The 23,256-nt window shown below is 41.6% G+C and overlaps 2 protein-coding genes across 2 annotated transcripts; one reads left to right on the top strand and one right to left on the bottom strand.

Annotated features, from left to right (window-relative positions):
• Positions 1 to 1,206: 1,206 nt before the first annotated feature.
• cnnm1 (cyclin and CBS domain divalent metal cation transport mediator 1) lies at positions 1,207 to 15,260 on the top strand. The gene is made up of 10 exons (XM_085369277.1): positions 1,207 to 2,671; positions 7,130 to 7,273; positions 8,380 to 8,520; positions 8,635 to 8,804; positions 9,023 to 9,122; positions 10,604 to 10,749; positions 11,222 to 11,465; positions 13,712 to 13,816; positions 14,699 to 14,800; positions 15,181 to 15,260. Exons 1-10 carry the CDS (start codon positions 1,225 to 1,227, stop codon positions 15,258 to 15,260), a joined length of 2,679 nt encoding a protein of 892 aa, XP_085225403.1. The 5' UTR covers positions 1,207 to 1,224.
• A 2,137-nt stretch (positions 15,261 to 17,397) lies between these two features.
• got1 (glutamic-oxaloacetic transaminase 1, soluble) lies at positions 17,398 to 22,371 on the bottom strand. The gene is made up of 9 exons (XM_085369915.1): positions 22,116 to 22,371; positions 20,571 to 20,752; positions 20,363 to 20,486; positions 19,962 to 20,074; positions 19,765 to 19,869; positions 19,448 to 19,598; positions 18,922 to 19,087; positions 18,671 to 18,813; positions 17,398 to 18,476 (listed from the first exon to the last, which is right to left on the bottom strand). Exons 1-9 carry the CDS (start codon positions 22,222 to 22,224, stop codon positions 18,337 to 18,339), a joined length of 1,233 nt encoding a protein of 410 aa, XP_085226041.1. The 5' UTR covers positions 22,225 to 22,371; the 3' UTR covers positions 17,398 to 18,336.
• Positions 22,372 to 23,256: the final 885 nt, after the last annotated feature.

Genomic DNA, 23,256 nt, shown 5'->3' with positions numbered 1-23,256 from the left:
ATGTGTAATTTTATCAGGAAAATTCTCTGTCATTCTAGGATGACAGTTGGAGTGACAGTTTTATAACTTGTTTTGCTGTTTTTTGTCGTCTGAGTAAAGTGTAGCAATGACTGTTTGCCCTTTGCGCCTTCAGTTTTCTGCATCGTAAATCCCACAAACCGGTCACCGAACTGAGATGCGTTAGATCTGAACCAGCTGATCACTGAACTGTACATAATAATAATAATAATAATAATAATAACAATAATAAAAATAGTAATGGTAGTAATAATAATTATAATGATAGTAATAATAATAATGATCTGTGGGACTTGATTGTAATTATTTATTTGCAACTTAGTTTGTTTTTACAAAAAATACCAAACGAACAAACAAGAACAATCCTCTTCATGTCAACATTTAAACGTCATGAAAGTCAGTAAAACGTTGTTCCTTGTCATATAATCTTTAAACAGAGGCTAATATTTCCAAAGCGTATAGAAGTTAAAAGTGATATCTATAATATATACATATATATTTACATATATATGAAATGTGTGAGTGTTCTTTTAAAGTAGATTTAGATACAGCGACACTTTGTTTTAATTTGTTAAGGGATGCGGTTACTGAAACACAAACTATTATAACAGAGATTTTAGAAACACATTACATTTATGTGTTTATCCTGAAAGCCTGAAAGTTTTTCAAACTGTACTGCACCGAAAACAGGTGGCGATGCTGCCATCTAGTGGGGAGTTTAAAATTGTAAATGAAAAAATTACTAAAAATAATAATGAAGTCTGAGCTCTGCACTAACGCACAAACTGGCACACAACACAACGCAGCATTTCTTTCTATTCATTTGCTTACTTGATACACATCCCAGTTTTTCTCATTTAGTTTCTTTTTTGTATTCAGCTTGTATATCTCTACTATTTAGCAAGTAAATATCTTCCTCTGGCGTAGCTGTAGGGGCTCTATCGCATGAATCATAAATGATTGGGCATTTCCTGCTTTCTATTTATAGAAAGCAGCAGAAAGCAAATAAGCGAGGCTTACGTCAGGATTTGTCATTTATATTTAAGGTGCCAGCTCACAAACACACACTTGAATTCCTCTCTCTCTCTCTCTCTCTCTCTCTCTCTCTCTCTCTCTCTCTCTCTCCATGTTACCCAGCTGCTCCATCCATCCCATCCGCAAACCACGTGACCCAGTTCTCCCGTGTCCTTCAGCGGCTCATTCAGCATGATGGCTGCGGATGCTGCGGATGCTCTCTGCAGCATCCTGCATCCGCGCCGGCTCTCCCTCCTCTTTCTTACCGTCACCATCTCCTCCCTGCCGGCCAAGACAACGGCGCTGCTCGGCGTCCGGCCTGAAGACACCCAGAGCGGAGAACTGTCCGTGCAGGACGGGATACTGAGGGCTATCGAGGGGACCCGCTTCATGCTGAGGGTTTACTACTCCGCTTCTCCAGGTACCGAAAATCCCAACAGCCTGAACATCAGCGGCAGACCGGACGCAGCACCTGCCGCCCCGTGGATCGCGTTTATAGAAGAACCAGGTGGGGACAGTGGAGATGCAGAAAGTCCGCTTCTGTCCAGGGGGAATCCATGCGAAGAGGAGAATGCCCGGAGCTCAGACATCGAGCTGCTGGGTTCCTTCAGATCCACCTCAAGTCATAACTCAGTCTTAGTGGAGCTGCTCGCCAAAGACCTGCGCAGAGACGAGGTGATCAAATACTACTCCATGTGCGCGTTCGATGGAGTGAAATGGGAGCACTTGAGCACCAAAGACTTCTGGTTGGCGGTGGTGGAGAGACCTCCAGAGGCAGATGCTTGGCTGCAGGCAGGAGTCTCTGTGCTCTTGTTGGGGCTGTCTGCTCTGTGCAGCGGGCTGAATATTAGCATGCTGTCTCTGGACCCGGTCGAGTTGCGGGTCCTGCAGAACAGCGGCACAGAGAAAGAACAGAAATACGCGCGAAAAATAGAGTCAGTGCGTAAACATGGCAACTACATCCTTTGCACTGTGGTGCTGGGTAACGTGCTTACAAACACGTGTTTTGTGGTGTGGATGTGCCAGATCTTAGGAATGACCGCTCTCTCCACTGCCTCATGCACTTTGGGGATATTTTTTATTGGCGAGATTTTACCTCACTCGGTGGCATCCAGGCACAGTCTCGCCATCGCATCCAAGACCCTGTGCGCGACCCGCCTGTTGATGCTGATATTTTTCCCCATCGCCTACCCGGTCTCCAAGATTCTGGACATTATGCTGCACCAAGAGATCAGCAACTTTTACACGAGGGAGAAACTGGTGGCCATGCTGCGTGTCACAGACCCCTACCACGACCTGGTCAAAGAGGAGCTCAACATTATCCAGGGAGCCCTGGAGCTTAGGACCAAGACCGTAGAGGATGTGCTGACACCGCTGTCAGACTGTTACATGCTGTCCTCAGATGCTGCGCTGGACTTCTGCACCATGTCGGATGTGATGCAGAGCGGTTTCACACGCATCCCTGTTTATGAGAACGAAAGGTCCAACATTGTAGACATCCTTTTTGTCAAAGATTTAGCCTTTGTGGATCCTGACGATTGCACTCCTTTGAAAACAATTACTCAGTTTTACAAGCATCCCATGCACTGCGTCTTCAGTGACACCAAGCTGGACGTGATGCTGGAGGAATTTAAGAGAGGTAACTCACTTCACTTTAAATCATATCAGAGGTTTGGTCTCTGCAGTCTTCATATCTCCCTGTGTGTCCTGTCTAGGACCTCTACACAACTTATGAGTAAGAAGTCAGCTGAGCATGTGAGGCGCCATATGTTTTAAAGCAACCTCCCACCAGTTAGGAGTTAAATGTTCTTTGAAGTGACTGTGCACTTAAGAACTACATTTTCAGTCCAGAAGTCAATGTATACATCAGCCCATTGGCTCAAAGTGGGCCTGCCAGTAAAGCCCTTTGATCCCCAGAGCAGTGAGAGACATATGTGAAATCTGATACTGTGTCACACAGTGTGTTTGGTTCAGCTAGAGTTTAGAGGCTACCATAATAGGGTTATCTTAAGAATTTATGTGATGAGAGAGATTTAAGTCGCCTTCCCATGACAACACTGTGAACTTCATCTGGCCCCAGGCTCGGTACCCATTTCTATGCAAGTATCAGTTATCGGCTCCTCACTTAAAATGCTTGAAATGCTAAACTGTATCAAAAAAGGAATTTTGCACGATTTGCCTACACCAGAATTCATCTTTCTCTCTTCTCTGATAGCCATCTTTGCTGATAAGTGAATTGACAGCATTGCCGCACATGCAGTGATAACATCAGTTTACTATAGAGGAAAAGTGCATTGCCTCTCTTTAGGGACTATGTTCAGTCTTGATAACATTAAATATGATTCAGATTTAGCGCTCAGTAGCAAAAACCTCTGACTCCTCGACTGAAAGTGTCACATTGTAAAATAAAGACACACTGCCACAGCTGTTATGCAAGGAAATCTGTTTTATAGACAAAGAAAGGGCAATACATGTCTGCTGAATGCAGCTGGCCTTGGCAAGATAATGAATTATGTTGCCACTTACAGTTCAGGAGGTCCACTACACTTCACCTTGCCTGGGATTATGAAATATAGCTTTGGTCTGGCACAAGTGATCCATGAGCTCACACTTGACCCACATGTGTGTCAGCATCGCTTGTGTGTCTCTCTTGGGTGTGAAGCCTGGTTTCACCTTTAAATTATTTGTGCACACTTAATTGTCAGCCCACTGTGACTTTGAAGTTCCTTCCACTCTGTAGGTCATCGCCAACCAACCCTGCAGAGCAACCATGAAAAATTCAGCTCCAACCTTTCCCTTCCTCTCTCACCTCCCTCCGACTTTGCTTTCATGGCTAAAAGCCTCCTGCTGGTCAGGAAGCCTGGCTGGAAGCTGTGATGATGTCTCACTGAGATGGTTGGTGGGCAGAGGTGAGGTCTGTGTTAGAGTAAAGAATGGAAATGTCACCAGGAAGATACTATCGTCTGCAAACATACTGTTGAATGGAGAACTTAGCCATGCAGACAGTTAGCATTTTTCAGTTTTTCAGGCCTCATAAACATTCAAGTTGAAATAGAAAGATTCTCCAGTCTCAGCTACAATTATCTTTTTTATTTTTTAAAGTTGTTTGGTAAAAAGGTGACAGAGCAAGTGAAAAGATAATGCAATCAAACAAGTAAAAATCTATCAGACAAATATAAGTCTTTCCAAAATCGATAGCAAAGAAGCTGCTTTTCTTGTGGATGTTCATGCTGAAGAAAACCCCCCTTTATGATTGCACAGCAACTCAAAAATGCTTTCTACAGTGTTCTTTAGAGGCATGTTTTTCTTTGTCAGCCATCAACAAAGAGAATACTTAATGACCACAACCTCAGACAATTCAACACGAGATACAAAATTCTGCAAACATCTAAAATAAAAAAGATGGAATGCACTTTACAAAAACATACAAAAGGAAGGCCGGGGGAGTCGTGGAAAGCAAATCCTAAGGATTGTTGAAATAAACATCAGGCTCTATCCAAATGAAAGAGGAAATACCAGAGAATAAAAAGAAACAGTTCATGAGTCAAAGCATACCACCTCATATGTCAAGCATAGTGGTATTGCTCTTATGGCTTGGGTGTGTATGGCTGCCAAATGAACAGGCACGCTGGCTTTTATTTATAACTGTCTATTTATTCATTCTGCTGGTGAAGGGCCAGGATAAGTAGCCTGCTCACTCTGAATCATACGCATCAAAACTCTCAGGGTGAATTTTTATCATGCAACAGGACGGTTATTCTAAACACATGACAACAAAGAAATTTTCAGGGTGAAGAGGTGGGATATCCTTAGCTACCAATAAGCAGAATCAACTGATTCCTGAAGACCAGAATAAAAATAGTAAGACTTCACAATGAGTATGGCTCGTTTGAAGATGGCTGCAGTAAAATCCTGGAAAGCTTTACCATGGCACCTTCTTGTGTTTGTGGGTCAGAGCCTTCAGGCTGCAAAAGATTTTAAATATGACAATTATTATGTTATCGTTCATATTATTTGTGAACATCCAACCCTTGGAAAGTACACTATAAGAGGATTACATTCCCAAACAGTTGCTCGTATATTGATGCAAGCCTGCTCAATGTAAAGCATTTGGCAATCAAATTGACTGAGCTGATGTACGAAACCTGAACAGAGCAGACTTCCATTTATACATTTAGGCTTTTGCAGCCAGTGTTTTATGCTGCTGTAAATATTAGATTTTTATTAGGAAAAGGCAAGGTTATTATTCTTATATTATTCTTAAGTAATAGTAGCAGCACCCCTATAAAAACACTGCATTATAAATTTTACTAGAATGCATTAAAGATAATAGGTTTTTCCTTTTAATATTGCTTTTGGTTGAACTCTAAACAACATTATATAGATTTATAATACATTTATCATGTGTGTGTGTATATATATATATATACACACACACACACACAAAGTAAAGACTTGTATCTAAAAACAGAACCGAATAGATTCAATTACACATATTTTGGAAAATAAGCCACTTTAATACAGCATCATCCCTGCAACGACTCAATAGAGTGAATGTCACAAGAAGTCAACGCCGCAACTACACTACAAAAAATAGGCTCAGACTCAATTAACAAACCACAGAAGGTAGACACAGTTTAAACCAACTGTTTTCATAAGCTGTTTGTGCACCAGTGTAGAGGAAAATTACTGCTCCGGAGACATAAAATGAAATATTTTATTCCAGATCTCATTTTGGCTTTAATGCTGTGGTTAAATAAGCAGATAGAAATAGGTACAAACATGCACAATCTAAAACACAGTTTTCTAACATAGACTGACGGAGCCACAGAAAGTGGTAGAGGAGAAACGTTTTGCAAAAGGGACAACCATGGAGGACCCAGTTTTGCTCCGGGCATGTGTGTCTGCGTGTGTGAGTAAGTGTGCGTCATTCTGCAAGAGTATTATGTAACATATGAATGATGTAATGCGGTGCCCAGGCACATCAGCAGCTGAGAGCAAATCCGTCGCTGACTCACCTGAGCTCTGCAGAGACATAGACCTGAGTGAGTGCAACCTCACCATCTCAGTCAATCCCTCACAACCCAGAGGTTCATGTTTGGATATGACTGCCAGTCAGTCAATCAGATTTTTTTTTTCTCTTGTTGCAGTGGATTAAAGCATTTGATCCATTTTATCCCTTGGCGGTGATCCCCTAAATCGGCCCATCTTATTTGAGCCACAGATTTTATTCAAAGTGAGGCTGGAGACTTTTTCATGTGTCTGTTGGAACCTGTGGTCTAGTGACATCATTTTGGTTAGGTAACTTATTTGGTCACCAGACTAACTCGTGTTGATGAAAGCAGAACAGACTGATGAGTTCAGCATATTTCAACATATCTGATTTTTAAGTGAGTGGAACAGAAAATAATGATAATAAAAAAAAATATCAATATAGAGCAACTTGTTTGTGTTGATAATTTTTTTTTTTTTAAACTTTTCTGTCCTTGTATGTTCAAGTTTGGTTGCGGCGTTGACTTCTTGTCACATTCGCTCTATCGAGTTGTTGCAAGGATGATGCTGGCGAGCTACGTCATTGTGTCCGACAGGCTTGTCGCGTTCAGCTAAACACAGTCGCAGTGAGCCCTCGGTTTGCTCATGGATGTGTACAGATGTGCTGTGGGTGTGTGTACGTGTGGGCATGAGTGTTTACCGAGGCGGCAGCAGCATGGGCAGTTTATTCAGCAGATGCAGGCATCCCCAGACTGATTGTGTAATCTCTGTGTTTACGTAAGGAAGCCAAGTCTTCCAACTGTCAAAGTGTCTGGAGACTAATCCCCCAATGTCCACTTTCTTTTTGTCTGAGAACACAAACAAGGGCAAGTCTGGCATTGAAGTCATTTTCAATTTAACCTCTGGGATAGATCCCTCAGGCTTTTAGTTGGTGAATTAATGCTGATTTTCATCTTGACTGCACAGAGCCAGTTGGAGGCTGTTGACTGGAGTTATTTTTATCTGCTCACTTTGCCTCTCAGCACATTGCACGAGCAGTTTTTAGCCCGAGCTCCCATTTTGAAAACATTCTAACCTGTCCTCTTCTCTTTTCTGATGACTGCAGGAAAGTCCCACCTCGCAGTGGTGCAGCGGGTGAACAGCGAAGGCGAGGGAGACCCCTTCTATGAAGTGATGGGCATCGTCACCCTTGAGGACGTTATAGAGGAGATCATCAAGTCTGAGATTGTGGATGAGACAGATCTGTACAGTATGTATAAACATAGTGTTTATGAAGCTCTGCATCAGGGCTATCTTATTGCTTCCAGCTCCCCTACTGAGAAGATTTTCGCTTAATTTATTGCAGCAGCTGTCACATTTTGTTCAGCTTTGTGCTCTCCAGCAGTCACTGGAAAATGCCCAGATAATCAGCATAAATTCCCATACCAGTTATTAGGACTGCAACTAATAATGCTGTAGTATGAATTGTGAATGGGTTGGAATGGAATGGGGTTTTTTGTGGTCCATCTACTTTGCTATTTTCTCATCCCGCTATTGGTTCCACCTTCTCTCCCCTGTTGTTCCCAGCTCCTTCCTAATTCTTAATTAAATAATGTGACTAAATGACCCAGTCTCTTCAGATAATCGCCATAATCCCCTTATTTTTTAATTGGCTGGAAACACTCTCCACGGATTCAAATGAATTCAAATGCAAAGCTCCCTTCATTTCATATCTAGTCCAGTCTGCACCTGCTTTCGCTCACTGAATTTTAGTTTCCTTTGTTATTCTCCTGTACATTTTCACAGCAGTCCCTGCTCTCAGAAGACAGAAAGATATAATATAAGTGTGCTGCAGTTGAAATTATATACAGTGTCTAAAGCAGTTTCTGTGAGTGGTGCACCTGTGTGTCTGCATATAATGTTTGTGTGTTTATATATAGCACGAGGGACCTAATCTCTTCGAGCTTTGTCATACAGTTTTTTCATGAACCCAGCTGTTCTAGAAATAATATTGTAGCAATAATGCATTTAATGAAAAATATATAAATATATATATATATATATAATACTCTGCAGAGGATAAGCCAATTTATCAGTCAGAGGTTACAGCACTGGATAATCTCCAGCTCTGTACAGCTTTAGATGAATATACTAAGCATGCTGGATATAGAAGTGCACCAATTAATTAGTGCCACATCAGAGTAGTTCCTAATTAATTATAGTGCAAACAAAAACAATGACCTCGCTCTGCATATATGGCACATTAAGTAATTAAACCTAATTAATGAGGTTAGAACTCTTTAGCTTCTCTAACCTATCATCAGAGAAAATGCTACATTTTTTTACGCACTTTCTCGGATTTGTTTCTGTTCATAGCTGATAATCGCACAAAAAGGCGCGTGTCCAACCATGAAAGGAAACAGCAGGACTTCTCTATCTTCAAAGTGGCAGAAAATGAGCTGAAGGTGAAGATCTCGGCCCAACTGTTGCTTGCAACACACCGTTTTTTGGCTACAGGTAGCATTTGTGTGTTTGTCTCCATGAGCTGAATGCTAAGCATTTGCAAATAACATGAGAACAAAGGCCAGGGGACGTGGTGTTTCTCCCTTGACTTGTGTTGTTTCACAACAGAGGTGGAGCCCTTCAGGCCGTGTCACCTGTCAGAAAAGATCTTGCTGCGACTGATCAAACATCCCAGCGTTGTGCAGGACCTAAAGTTCGACCCCAAGAACAAGCACGCTCCTCAACACTACCTCTTCCAGAGAAACAAACCTGTTGACTACTTCATCCTGATCCTGCAGGTACTTCTAAACTGATAAAAAAAAAGGGTTTGAATAAGAATTAGGAAGCAAGCAACAATTATCTGTGTGCTCAGCATTGTTCTGGCAGTGAATTTGCATTTGAATGTGCATTTTTCCCTGCGTGGGACGCTCCATTAGATGAGTAATCAATTGACTGTTCACATTATTAGCGCAGTGCTCAAACCTAATCCATGTAAATGGCTGTGTTAATCTTGCAGGGACGGGTGGAGGTGGAGATAGGAAAAGAGGCTCTTCGGTTTGAAAACGGAGCATTTTCCTACTATGGCATGCCAGCGGTCATCCCACCACTGCCTATTGGTAATTCACTGGAAATATGAAGCAATATGGATGAGTAATTTTGAAGGATCTCGCATGATGAAAACATGCAGTGCATTGGGGGAGGTGAAGTGTATTTCCTGCCTTAATGCCACCCTGTGTCTGTATAGTGTCAGCCTGCTGAGCAGCAGCAGCCGTGGGAAGTAAGTAATTAAAAGAAGAGATTTCAGAGAATTTCCCAGTGGAAGGACATGACCTGCACAGGATTATATGAAATCCAGCTAAGACTGCAGAGCAAGTCTTTTGCTTTCTCTCCCTGGTTTCTTGTGGCGGTAGTGTGTACATTTTTTACGTGTGATGTTCAGGGTGAGTTTAAGCTATTTGCGAGGCCTCATTAAAAATCTGAAAATCCCTACTTAGGACATTTCAGAATTTTCTCTCAAACAGCTGCACAATCATCACATCTCAAAAGAGCAGCTTTTTACAGTTTTTTTTTCTCTCTTTCCGACTCATCGCTCTGCATTGAACTGACAAAAATAGCTTTTCTCGCTATTACACTAGACAGTGCTGAACACAAAAACAGGCAGAAAACAGTGTAGATGAATTAAAAGGACCTGCATGACCTTCCGTAAAGCATGCTCAGTTACTATTCAAATACAATTTTACTGCTCTCTTGTAAAGCAAGAGAGTGAGTCACTTAAAATGCATTTGGGGTTCAAATATGACTTCATTTTCCAAGCATGAGGTAAAAGATGAGGGTGGCCAGTGCAGCATACAGCACCATGGAGGGTCCTGTTGGACCACTTCACCCACTGTGTGAGCAAAAGTTGCAGCACAAGGGCTCAGTTTTTGACTTTTGCCTGTATTTTTAAGTTGTTACACACGAATCACATCATGAGAACGATTTTTGACGCTTTTAATTTTTATCAGTCCTAGAAGTCTTTTTTTAGCCTATTTTTCTGACAAAGACATTACCCGTGGCTGCTGTGCTACACTGAAATAAGATGATTAAGCCAAGGAGCTGAGCCAGTGTGTGTCTTTAATGTAGTGACAGCAGATTGATTAAATGTGGAAGACTGGCATGCACTGTTGAGATCGTGCCTAATTTCTCTTGACAGATTGCTGGTTATTCATCATTTGTTTTGCATATGAATGGCTCATTAAATGAGGACCTTTTTAACACTGAAGGAAAGAGATTAAAAAAAACATTATTATGCAATGGTTTTATTGTATAATAATAATATAATTTATGTTAGCTACAATTAAAGTACCTCAAGAATAACTAAAACTTGAAGGAGAGTTATGAGATTTGCTAAAATGAGCTTAGAAATATAACTCAAGACTTTTTCCTAACTGACAATTGAACATTTTGTTGAGGTATATAGAAGAAAAAGACATTATAACTTGGACTTGTTTGTGTGAACTCTTTATGCTTATTCTGGTTAAGGATTTTGACCTTTACAAATGATGTATGTAGAAAAAAACAGACCTCAAAATATGTTTCCTTCTTCTGCTCTGTTCAGGTCAGAGGTATAGCTCCCGGGCCAGCAGCCTGAACCAGTCGGATTCATTACTGAGCGGAGGCAGTGTGGGTCAGCTCACTGCAGGTGGAGGGGTCTATTTACCAGACTACTCAGTCCGGCAGCTCACAGACCTGCAGATCATCAAGGTTACAGACGGCTGCACACACATAACCCAGAAAAATATGAAGAAAACCACTGTTATTATAGGCTAAATTAAATCTCTTATTTCCTGCGCACTGAAGGAAAAACTTGGGACCACAAAGGAAGAAAATTTTTAAGCTCCCTCCATTTAATCTTAAAATTTCCCAAAAATGCTTCCGCTGCTGCTGGATTTGCCTTTGATATGTCCTGATCCCCGTTTCTGACTGAACACAGACATCCTGTCTCTAACTCTCCCACCACACAGCCTCTTTCCGCTAATCACTGCGGATAATTGAGCTCCTTTTCAAGCATGAATATCTTAACCTTAGATGATACATGTGCCCTCTCACTTCACCTCGCCTCCCTTTTCTTAAACACAGTGCACGTTTCCTCTCGGCCAAATGCGCAACTCTTAACGGTGGCTGCACACACAGATCTAACGCTGATGATAATGGCAGATTTCTTGGCGGCCCACAGATCACCAGAAACCACTACCACAACGCCCTAACGGCCACCAGGATGGACAGCAGCCCACAGACACCAGAAGCGGTGGACACTGATGGCAAAGGGAGGCCTCCGGTCCCAGAGGCCCGCTCACACAGCATCGCCCTCCCCCTCACGCACACACACACTCGACTGGGACTGGCACGCCTTGCACATCTCCATCCCCATGGTGGCCTTCGCAGCACCTCGCAGCTCAATGAAAGAAACCGTATTGTTCGTAAGTAATATAGATGCCTTTATTTAACAAGAAGTCAACTAAAAACTGTAATTTGTTCATGAGGCGACCGTGGCTCAGGGGATTGGGAAGCGTATCTGTAACCGGAAGGTCGCCGGTTCGATCCCTGGGCTCTCTGTCCTGGTCGTTGTGTCCTTGGGCAAGACACTTTACCCTACTTGCCTACTGGTGCTGGCCAGAGGGGCCGATGGCGCGAAATGGCAGCCTCGCTTCTGTCAGTCTGCCCCAGGGCAGCTGTGGCTACAACCGTAGCTTGCCTCCACCAGTGTATGAATGCGAGAGTGAATGAATAGTGGCATTGTAAAGCGCTTTGGGTGCCTTGAAAAGCGCTATATAAATCCAATCCATTATTATTATGAGATTTTTCTCAGGCAGCACCAGGTTTTTACACCACCTAAACTTGAAGTATGAGGAATTTCCTTGTGTTGGTCAAATTTTCTTTCAAAGAGGAAAACAAGCTTTAAATGCACAAATTGAAGTTTGTGCATCTGAAAGCAGGGATAGAGAATTTTAAAGAAACACCATTGATTCATTTAACTATTTTAAACAAACATACTGATGGCCCGTGATGTGGAAACACAGCTTGATGTTCCCCATGTTGTTATTTGAAGATGAGCTATATAAATAATTATGGCAAAACTAAGAAATTAAATGAAATCAGCTGCTCATAATAATAAAAATTCCATCCTCTAATCGTCCCCTACTTCTTCATAAGTATGCATGTGTGAAATCAGCACATAACTTGGAACAAATAGTTTATTTTATACAGTACAAAGACTTCTGTCCCTGTACACCACTGCAGTGGACTGTAAGTCAACATGTGATTGAACTGCAGACTTTCAACTTCACTTCAAGGGGTTTTACAAAACGTGTGCGCAAACTGTTTAAGAATTGCAGTCATTTTTATACACACTTTCCCAATTTCAGAGGTTCAAAACTAATTGGACATGCTGAAATAAATTTAAAGAGGTTTTTAATACTTGAAAAATGAAAAAACTTGGCTGCCTAGAACACGCCAAACGTTACCAAATGTGTTTGCTCCCTTCAGATTCTCTACCAGGCCTTTTCTGCAGCTGGTTGTTGCTTGTTTGTGGGTCATTCTGCATTCATCACGCACTGATGAGTTGAGATCAGGTGACTGACTTGGCTGTCGAAGACTATCTAATTTCTTCACCTGGAGAAAGTCTTTGTTGCTTTTGCACATAATGAGCGGATAAACAGTGTGGCATGTTCTGGATCATGAGCCCTTTCTCTCCTTCTCCACATTTTTCTCTTCCCACCATAACCATACAAGTTCATCTTGTTTTCATCTGGTCGAGTGATTTTTTTTTTTTTTCAGCACAGTGCAGGCCCTTTTAGAGGTTTTTTGGCAAAATCTAATCTGATCTTTCTATTCTGGAATGTAAATGATGCTTTGCACCTTGTTGTAAACCCTTGAATTTCCATTCATGAACAAGTCTCTTGATTGTAGGCTTTGACAGTGATACAAAACCTCCTCGAGAGAGTTTTTGACTTGGTTAGATGATGTAAAGTTGTTCTTCAGCTAGGCCTTTTGGTGTTGCTGAGGTTACCAGTGCATTCACTCTTTTTAAGAATGTATCAGATTGTTGCTTTTACCATCTCTGTGAGGTTTTTACTGTCTCTAATGATGCGAAATGATGGTGTTTTTTTTACTTGCATTAACATTTCATTGGGCCTCATATTTGAAATCAGAGAAAAGCTTTAACACAGAAATTCAACACTTTGAATCGGATTCATTCAACATATTTATGGAGGGCACTGACAGACGTAAAGAATGACTCACAAACGGCAAATATTCAAAATGACTCACTCACAGGAGTCGTTCAAATGTGACATCAACCAATCTGTACTTGTTTCGAAGCTTAAAGGGGTCCCACATACCATCTGTCTTATGCAGTGTGTAGCCCGTCACCCACTTTTGTGTGCTTGTTAGTTCCATTAAGAAATGTCACGGACAGATGGCTCCACTCTGGTTGTCAAAAAAAAAGTGTCTACAGCTTTAAATTACCATGTAAGAATTAAACTTCCTCTGCTAGTTGTAGGTCCTCTTTTTTACTTTTAATCCTACACTGGATACTATTTTTAATATTCAGCCTCCTCTTGGAGGCCCCCAAAACACTTAAATAATACTAAGCTCTCTAGCTCCCTCTTCAGGTAGAGTTACAAATATGCTGCTTCTCGTTTACTTGTTTAATTTCATTTTACAGGCAGTAAATCCGATGGGCAGAGAAGTCCAAATGATACCGTGTTCCTTCGCATGGATGAGATTCCCTATATCCATGAGGACCGGCCAGAAAGTCATGGAGAGGATGGTGAGTGCCACTCAATACAGCCAACAATCAAACATTTAATTTTTTCATCTTCAAATGAAAATTTTTTTTTTTCCAGAAAACGTTTTTTTCCATAAGTAAAGAGATGCATTCACTGGTCACTTTATTAGATACACCTGTTTCTGTTTAACACAAATATTTTTTCATGTAGCAGTAATTAGGCATGTAGACAATGTCTGGACAACCTGAGCATCAGAATTGGGAAGAGAGGTGACTTGTGTTGCATGGTTGTTGGTGCCAAAAACTGCTGATCCCCTGGAATTTTCCTACATAACCATGAATGATGATCAGAAAAAGAGAAAACATTCAGTGAGTGATGATTCTCTGGGAGAAAATGCCTTGTTGATGTCAGAGTTCAGAGGAGAATGGCCGGTCCCCTTAGTACCAACGTTTATAGGATAATGTGACATGTCACAAATCTCAAATGATGTCAGACTGTTCTACTGAACATGACAGTGAGTTCACTGTACCCAAATGGCCAGCATAGAGCTGAATCCAATAGAGGTCCATTTGGATGTGATGGAATGGGAGATTCATATTGTGGATGTGGAGTCAACAAATCTGCAGCAACTGGGTGGTGTAATCATGATCATTCCATAAAGAATTAAGGCAGTTCTGAAGGCAAGAGGGGGTCCAACATGGTACTAAGTGTACCTAGTAAAGTGGCCAGAGCGTGAATATAGCTCTGTATTTCCTGGTTTTCAAGCTGTGGAGGATGTGTTCATTTTTTTTACTTACGTCACAAGTTAAGGAATCTCAGTTTAAAGCTACTCTACAAAATCTTTTGCAGAACTTGTCACCTAGTGTGGGCCGTGTATCTACGTAGCACCCCCCTCCCTTTCACTCTCGAACTTTCTCCCTCAGATGTGCCTACAGAGTCTCAGCCATCCACCTCTCCCTTCATAAGCTCTTTGTCTCTGTCCAGCTCTGAGGAGAACATTGGCAAGAAGCTATTGCGTAAATTGAGTGAGTAAGCCATTTGTCATGAACACTAATGCGACAGCACTCCCACACATGCTGTCAGATGTGCCCCAACTTTTCTGTCAGACATAGCGACGGTGCCGAGTGTATCTTAGCAACAGGTGATGTGCTACGTCTTTCTCAACAGCCTGCTGCTTCCTGCAAAGCTCATTCTCCAGATGCAACTAAGCCATTCTGGATCACATACAATATAACACAATGACTTTTATCTATTTATTTGAGGCTGTAGTTCTGCTGTACTGTACATCTGATGTTATATTAGTTTGTGACAAGTTTAATTTAAAAGTAGTACAAGTATCATGCTTTTGGTCTTTATAAAAATGAGAGCTGCTGCATTTTCACAACATGTTCTCATCTGTTTCTAGGTAACAAGAGGAGGAAAAAGTCTCGGGATGAAGAAAACAGTTTGGAGGAAGGTTCAGAGCAACAGCCAGTGACGAGCTAGCACAGTGGCATGTAGGAAGAGGGATGACGCACACATCCTCTTCCTCTTTATCATTCACAAGATTAACTACATTAACTACAAACTCTTCGTATACCCCCTTCAACTCTCAGGATACTGAGCCATCTTATCTGCTGTAGCCATCAAAAATACTCAGGTCCCACCCTGGCCCACTTGATGTATAAAGCGTGATTGGACGGATCTAAACAGTAGTATTTGAGTTATCCAGCTTTGCACCAGTGCATCTTTTGTAGTTACTGGTACATCCTTCTTTTATATGTTAGCTCTATCCACAAGGTTAACATTTATTCATAACATTTAAACTGTAACTTGTTTTTGAATTTTGTCACTATAAACCCAACAAGGGCCTTAGATAGTATCTGAGCCAGCTGATACACTGATATTTATTATTGAGTTGTCATGTTAACAAGGCAGTTTCCACATACTGTACTGAAACCACTGTTTGCACAGGGAACTGTCCTAATGTTGCCATAAGGCGGCAAACTACTGCCACACAACCCAACACACACTAACCAGTGGCGGAAATAGAAAGCCAAACAATAAGAGCACAACTTTTTTTTAAGAGAAACATTGTAACTATATACCTATATTTAAAAAAAAAAAGCCACCAATTAATCCTCAGCTTGAAAGACTACTTGTTGTATTCAGTGACTCAGCAACGTAGAAGGTTATAGTCATATACCTGAGTTTTTATATGGAAGTGTGAGGAAAGTAATTTAAAGATAGCAATATAAGTCCTCCTAAATACTGTAAATCGCTTGGACTTATCACTGCACTCCACGTTCATTCATAAAGTTCATAAATGTAGCTGTACAGACACACCTTACGTGTTTCTATCAAGCAACCACCATTCCACCTTTTTCCCTCGGTGTCTTCATATTTTAGATAAACAGTCATTAATCTGTTGTTTGATTGCATTCAGTAGAACACATTGTCTTTTGTGCATTTCATAGGGAGCATAGAAAGTTGTCTATGTACAGTTCATTTCGCACAGGGTCACTCACTAAAGCTGCACACACCAATTAAAAATAAGCTAGGGGTTTATGGCATTTGGATCTTTGGGTTTGGGGATCCAGATGAACATTAGGGGCATTACTGAAGAAGAAGTTGCTACTTGCATGTTTCTCTGTGTTGCTTTTACTATAGAATTACCCCCTGCTTTTCCATATGCATGACTACGATGCATGACTAGGCTGCAGTACATTCTCAGCACTGAGACGCTGTTTGACTTTCCTGAATCCTATGTAGATTTTAAGATGGCTTACACATAGGCAGCAGATTTTGGGTTTTAATTGCTAACGTTGAAAAGAATCAGCAAATGCTGCCAGCTAATGGAGAAGCACAAAACAAGGCTGCAGACTTCATTGAAGGTTCCGCTTTAACAGCTACTAATGATGTACACGGGGATTGGGGAATTCAGAGGAAGCACAAGAAGGCTGCTCAAGAAGGAACATTTTAATAAGAAACAGGAAATAATCTCCTACTGCAATAATAAACGAATTGATTCCATTTAAATAGTGAGTTAGTCCCCCAGTGGACTACGCTGATCTCTTTTCTTGAAACCTTGAACCTGAACAGAGGGAGATTTGCCTGACGAAAGCAATATGACATACACTGACGTCAAGCCACCGCCTCTTTTCAAATGCACACAAAGGTGGTGTTCTGGTACGCTCAGTGATTTGATTCAATCTGCCTGGTAAGGCTAAGTACAAAGGTTATTGCACTGCTAAGCTTTTTACAATGACCCCGCTGTACCAAACACGCTGGGGGAGTGTGTTTTGATCTGTTGACTCTAAGTGTGAATCTGGAACTTTAAGGGTGAGGCTTTTACAGAATTTGCAGTTGGTTTTCACCTCTTTATATTTGTAAGGATTGATGTAGTGTTTGTTTGGGGTAAACTAACAAAGATACATTTTGTAATGCAAAATTCAGAGGAATATATTAGCAACCCAAAGATATCAAGAAATGGATCAATCATTCTACACAAGGGTAAATTAATTTATTAATAAATCTACTGGAGTATTGCTCTTGTCTGCTTCATTTGTCTTCATCTGCAGGGCCTGCTAAAGGTCGGTGCTTATATGCAAACACTATCACTCAGTTTCACACACATCTGTTTGACAGTTTTTTATTGAAGTAGTTCATTCATTTGATCAGAATGTCTGAGGACATTTTCATTGCTTAACAATACGTCTGTTTCGTAAATGCCCTGCGTAGTAGTGCGACAGCAACCTGGTTGATCATTAGTTTGTTTGTGCTGTGACAAACGAATGTTGCGTAACAGTGCCCGGCTGCTATGAACAGTCAACGTCCACTGGCAGGTACCTGACAGAACCAGAAACATCAAAACCCTTCAGCATGCAGTGACGACCCCAGGTTCACGGCACCTGTTCAGAACGCTCAGTGTCATTTGTGCTCACTGAATGTCAACTGGAAGCAAAAAAAAAGACTCTACAAATACAGATTAAATGTGAGGTCATTAGCATAGAGCTTTGTCATGAATATGATTACATAGTTCAGGCTTAAATCCTCCTTAGAACATTTGTTCACATTTAATCTAGAAATGACAAACACTGCCTCTTTATTCTTTTGAATGGATGAGTCATGAACAGTATAACATTTTTAGACTGTAGAGTCAGTGCTGCTGAGGAACCGTAATACAGCCACAGACTTGCTTCTAAATGATGCATAAAACTTGAAATACGAAACACATATTTTGAGCTACAAACAATACATTGGGGACTAAGATAAGGGTGAAAAATGATGAACACAATTACATAAGTACTCCAGAGTTTGGAAAATTGTGGCTCTTAAAAAAGATCCAAACGATCTTTGTGCAGTCTATAGAGAACTTGGTCCCAGCATGCATTTAGCCTAGCATAGCACAAATACTGAAAAAGAATGAGAAACCAGGGGCCTGTGAGCTCTCTGTGCACATGAGAAATTGTATTTGCTCCAGAAAAATCTGGAAACCTGGATGCAAACACATTCCCTGTGATCAGGATGGATCAGGAATGCAGCAGGAAGTGGTGAGAATTGGAGATATGGTGCCGTTCTTCTACTGGACCTTGGTGACGGCCTCGTGGATGGACTCGGCCACGTAGTCGATGTTCTTAGTGGTTAAACCGCACATGTTGATGCGACTGCTCGCCATTAAGTAGATATGTTTCTCCTTCACCAAATATTCCACTTGTTTGGCTGCAGGAAAATCACCAGATACTGGTTTAAGTTTTACTGACTGTGTTTGAATCTTTTAAAGATCTTTTTAAAATCGACCCCCCAAAAACTAAAACAACTTGGATGCCATGAAATTGTTTGTTAAACTGACCAGTGGAATGTGCATTTTTACTGAGCTGTGATTGTGTGCAGAAGGAAGTGATTGCTGTACTCACGGTTGAGGCCTGTGAAGCTAAACATGCCGATCTGGTTTGTGATGTGGTCCCAGGTCCCTGGTGTCCCCAAAGCTTGGAGCTTAGCTTTCAGCTGAGACCTCATCAGCAAGACTCTGTTAGCCATGGTCTTCACATTCTCTTGCCTAAAGTCAGAGAATGAAAACACTCTGCATGTCTGATATCGACTGCTTTTTAATATTGCCTCATGCACAGGTATGAGTCATCGTTTAATGATGCTATTTTACACTTACCATTCACTAAAAAGCTCAGGTGAGGTAAGAGTGATGGTGACAATGCGAGCTCCCTGAGACGGTGGGTTGGACCAGGTGATCCTGACAATCTTCTCCATCTGGGAGAGAACTCGTTTCAGGTTATCTGCATCGCGAGCCACAACGGTCAGGTTGCCCACACGCTCGTCTGATGGGACAAAAACATGTCACAGTTAAACAATACAGCAGCTAATACCTGTTACCTGATGTGTAGGTGCAGTATCTGATAAACAGCTCCTCCTCTGGTGAATCTGAGACTTGCTTAATTTGAATTTTGTGGCTATTCCTTTCAATTTAACAGAGTTTTTGATGTATTCTGTGCACATTATACTCAGCATAATCTGAAAATAAGACCAATGTATATTAAGATGACTGGATGACTGAGAACCTTCACAGACAGATGTATATTAAGGTTACTCTTCCTGCAAAGTTTAATCCCTGCAGTTGATTTAGCTTGGGATTTTCTGTAGATTCATACAAAGCACACTTTACACACAGGATCACTCACTGTAGAGTCCGAAGTTCTTGGAGAACGACTGGGCACAGAACATTTCAAAGCCCGAGGAAACAAAGTAGCGCACCGCCCAGGCATCTTTCTCCAGACTACCTGAGGCGAATCCCTGATAAGCCGAGTCAAAGAACGCAAACAGCTTCCTCCTCTGGGAGAGAACCGGATAAAAGATCAAAGGGTTATCATACTGAGATAAACACTGTGCATGCAAAATAATATCCTGTTTAAAATGACACCTTTTTGCCAGTAGTGGCAGTTCAGACCACAGTACAGACAATTTGTATATGTTTGCATGCACTTTATACGCATGTTACCATCATAACTTCAGCGATTTGTTTCCACTGCTCCTGCGTGGGGTCTGTGCCTGTCGGATTATGGGCACAAGCATGCAGGACAAAGACTGAGTGCTCTGGACAACTCTGTGGGAAACGGAGATATGAAGAAGCAACGTGAAACCCAGAAGACCAAAATGTAGTAATAAGTGAACAGTATGCTGCCACGCAGTACTTACTTCCAAGTCACCAAGGAAGCCAGCCAAATCAAGGCCTCTTTTCTCCGCGTCCCAGTACCTGTACGGACGAACATCCTCAAAGCCAGCGCTGCTGAACACAGCATTGTGATTTTCTGAGAAAAACAGTAAGAAAAACTCTGAGGGCAGCGTTCGATTTTTATCATTGCTTTCATTAGATAAAAGAGTGAATAATGCTTTTTTAAATACTCCTCACATCCGACCTGACAATACAGCCAGGCTCACTGATAACATGCAGCTGTAACAAGACATTTATCAATAGAACACTTTATCAACAACTACAGTTTAAAGTCTGGGGAAAGTTCACAAAACAACCTGTAAATTAAAGTCCTCTACAGGTGTGTGCTACTTCACTGCATGTTTGTGTGTGTGCTTGAATGTACCCCAGGTAGGTGCAGACACATAGATGGGTGTTTTGGTGTTGTTGCTCCCATTGTAGAACCGCCTTAGAAACTCTGCGCCTATCTTCAGAGCACCCGTACCACCCAGACACTGGACAGCCCCGACCTGGCAGTGACATTCGAACAGTCAGTTTAAATGTAAAAACATTAGAAATTCAAAGAGTGTCGTTTGGCTTTTGACTCCACAAACCCTGTTTTCCTGGATGGCAGGGCTGTTGTCTCCCAGTACTATTTTGGAGGCTGAGGATCTGAACTCAGGCAGGCCCAGGATTGGCAGGTACTCGTGGTTTAGCCTGTCATCATGCACAATGATCTTCTCCACTTTTTTCACCACCGGCAAAACCCAGGGCTGGCCTTCATCTGTCCGATAGGCTGCAAGGAACAATGCGATTTAATGTTACAGAAAAAAGTGAAAGAATGGCTTAATATAGTAGGAAGCGGCCCTTCCCTCCTGCATTGATATGTTGTTTTTTTAGTGAGTTTTAAGCAAAAAGAAACCTCTAAGTAAGATTAAATATAACATTCCTTAAATTGCTCAGTAAACAGATACAGCAGACAGAAGTGGTTAGCTTGCGAGCTTAACACCTGTACCTTGGTAATCCTGATGTTTGTGACTTTATGGGACTCTTGAGTCATAACAGAAGTGCAAAGATCACAGGGTTTTGTGACAGGCGCACTTTCAATATCTGTTGGGTGATTTAGCCAGGCGATGTCGATGATCTACCTTTTTCTCTCTGTTATGTCCACTAGCTGGAAAGGCACTGATTATCTGTAATAATACATCTAAATTAAGATCTAGGGCCGGTACTATAGTCACGTGTGACTGAAAAGTCACAGAAAAGCAGAAAATCCTTACAGTCAAGGATCTTTTTCAGATCTCTGTGTTTTTTTAGGTAGAGAGAAATGTGTGGCCTACATTTCCCAGCTGCCATGTAGCAGCTGACCATCTGGAGAAAGAAAGGGATTACGAGGCCTCGGCCTCCTCTGCTAATCACAGGACTCAGGTATCCTTGTCCTGCCAAAACAGAGCTAAGCGATCAACGCTTCTCACACTGTTCCTGTGCAATGCAAGCAGCGAAGAAATAACTCCTTGCAGAAAGGTTAGCACAGAAAACAGCTGCTCTCATGGACGAAATGTGGCAGTGGTTTGTTTCGGAGAGAAGCACGACTGAGCTGTAATAAATTTAAACTCCTGCTTGTTCTTGTGTAATGACAGAACAGTAATCCAATCAGCTGCCTGGTCTGCTGAGTGAGAGGTGCAGGATAGCAGAGGACAGAGATGATTCAGCTCTCAGTGTCACACTAATTGCAGAACAAAGATATATTATCAACAGAGCTGCAATCAGTAGTTGGTGGGTGTGTGATGACTGAGTAGCCTGTAGCGCGGCCAGATTAATCCGAAAATGAATTTAAGCAATAGCAATAATTACAGCACAGGTGAGCCATCACCATTCTGGACTGCCTGGTGTACTAAACTGATTAAAGTTACATCTAGATAGCTTCTGTTTAGATTTTACAGCTCAGATATCAGTCAGCAGGCTGTTTTAACTATTGCTGTGCTTAGTTTGAGGCTAGCAGTCAATTTTGTGTCACTTTCTGATTATAATAACAACAACTTGTTAGAAATTCATATGAGGGCACCATCATACAAACATAGATGAACTCGGTGTAAGACAGGCTGGAGAACCTTTCCCTCTGGGATGCAATGAATGACTGACAACAATGCACAACTTACCTCCTACTCCGAGGTTCACCTTATTTGGAAACTGGTCGTTATTGAAATCCTGCGTCAACTTGAAGACAGCCACAGGGGCAGCCTGGGGGACTTCAGAAAATAGCGACATTTTTTAAAATAAATATATATATATATATTTATTTATTTGTTTACTTCTTTTTTTTTTTGCACTGTGGGAGGCTGCGGCAGCACGAAGAGACGAGCTGTCACTTGATCAGCTGGCTGAGCGGGATGATGGAAGACTTTCACCTTCAACTTGGATTTGGTCACTGCAAAGTGGGTGTGAGTGGATTTACCAATAGAAATCGCTCTCGGCGTTGATCCCTGTCAGTTCAAAGGTCAATAAAACAAACGCACAGGCGCTGTTGCCCAATGAACGCCGCGGGCAGGGGATTGACAAATCCTCTAGCTAATGTGTGGGGTTGAGGAAGCGTCACTGCGAGTGGGCGGTGCATGAGATTAGCGCATTTAATTTCTACGCCACAAGGTGGTGCTATAAACCTGCTTTAAAGCTCATATCTAGAGTATCTAAACAGAGCTTTAGTTGGCATGACTTGGTACAGAAAGAATTCTTCCATTAATAAATAATAGAACACAAATTAAGGTCAGAGCTCACAGACTGATTGCTGTATCATCGTCACATCATAAATGTAAATACGAACTCCGGCTGATCAGACAGCTATCACGCTTAGGTCACCACGCTCTGCAGACGAATATGTGCAAGTGTCCTAATCTGTTCTGTCCTGAGGGCCTAGGCTGAGCTGTGGTGTAAACACACTGGCTCCTCTGTGCTCTCCCCACAGCTGTCTGCAGGAGCTGAAGTGGTTGATAAATGAAGGCCACTCCAGCCTGCTCTCCGGGACCAGGAGGGCGACTTTGTGGGAAGACAAGACTTAGTTATGTTTTCTGTCTGGTATAATAAGAGTGCAGTTGCACGGCTCGACTTTAGTTTTTGTAGTTCAAAAGTTTCGCATTATGACAAATGATGGGTTATAAAAGTTTATGTGGGGTGAAATTAAATACACATATTTGTCTAGTGCTGAAGTGCTGGCTTTGAGTGTTTTCATGCTACTTACATTTTTTTTAAAGAAATTATTTTCTTTTTTCTATTTTGTTTAACTGTAAGCCATTTTTAACATAT

Source organism: Diplotaxodon limnothrissa, linkage group LG13 (assembly GCF_057381915.1).
Source record: "Diplotaxodon limnothrissa isolate DT_005_m linkage group LG13, D_limnothrissa_male_GT1.1, whole genome shotgun sequence".
Lineage (NCBI taxonomy): Eukaryota > Metazoa > Chordata > Actinopteri > Cichliformes > Cichlidae > Diplotaxodon > Diplotaxodon limnothrissa.
Note: the sequence above shows the minus strand (reverse complement) of the source record. Positions and strands in the feature narration are given on the sequence as shown.

Excerpts from the sequence above, each read along its gene's own strand:
- cnnm1 (XM_085369277.1), top strand. The coding sequence starts at position 1,225 with ATGATGGCTGCGGATGCTGCGGATGCTCTCTGCAGCATCCTGCATCCG. Across the intron at positions 7,274-8,379 it reads GGATGAGACAGATCTGTACA|CTGATAATCGCACAAAAAGG; the intron begins GTATGTATAAAC and ends TTCTGTTCATAG. Across the intron at positions 14,801-15,180 it reads GAAGCTATTGCGTAAATTGA|GTAACAAGAGGAGGAAAAAG; the intron begins GTGAGTAAGCCA and ends ATCTGTTTCTAG.
- got1 (XM_085369915.1), bottom strand. The coding sequence starts at position 22,224 with ATGTCGCTATTTTCTGAAGTCCCCCAGGCTGCCCCTGTGGCTGTCTTC. Across the intron at positions 20,487-20,570 it reads CTGCCATCCAGGAAAACAGG|GTCGGGGCTGTCCAGTGTCT; the intron begins GTTTGTGGAGTC and ends TGTCACTGCCAG. Across the intron at positions 20,075-20,362 it reads TGTGTCTGCACCTACCTGGG|AAAATCACAATGCTGTGTTC; the intron begins GTACATTCAAGC and ends TGTTTTTCTCAG.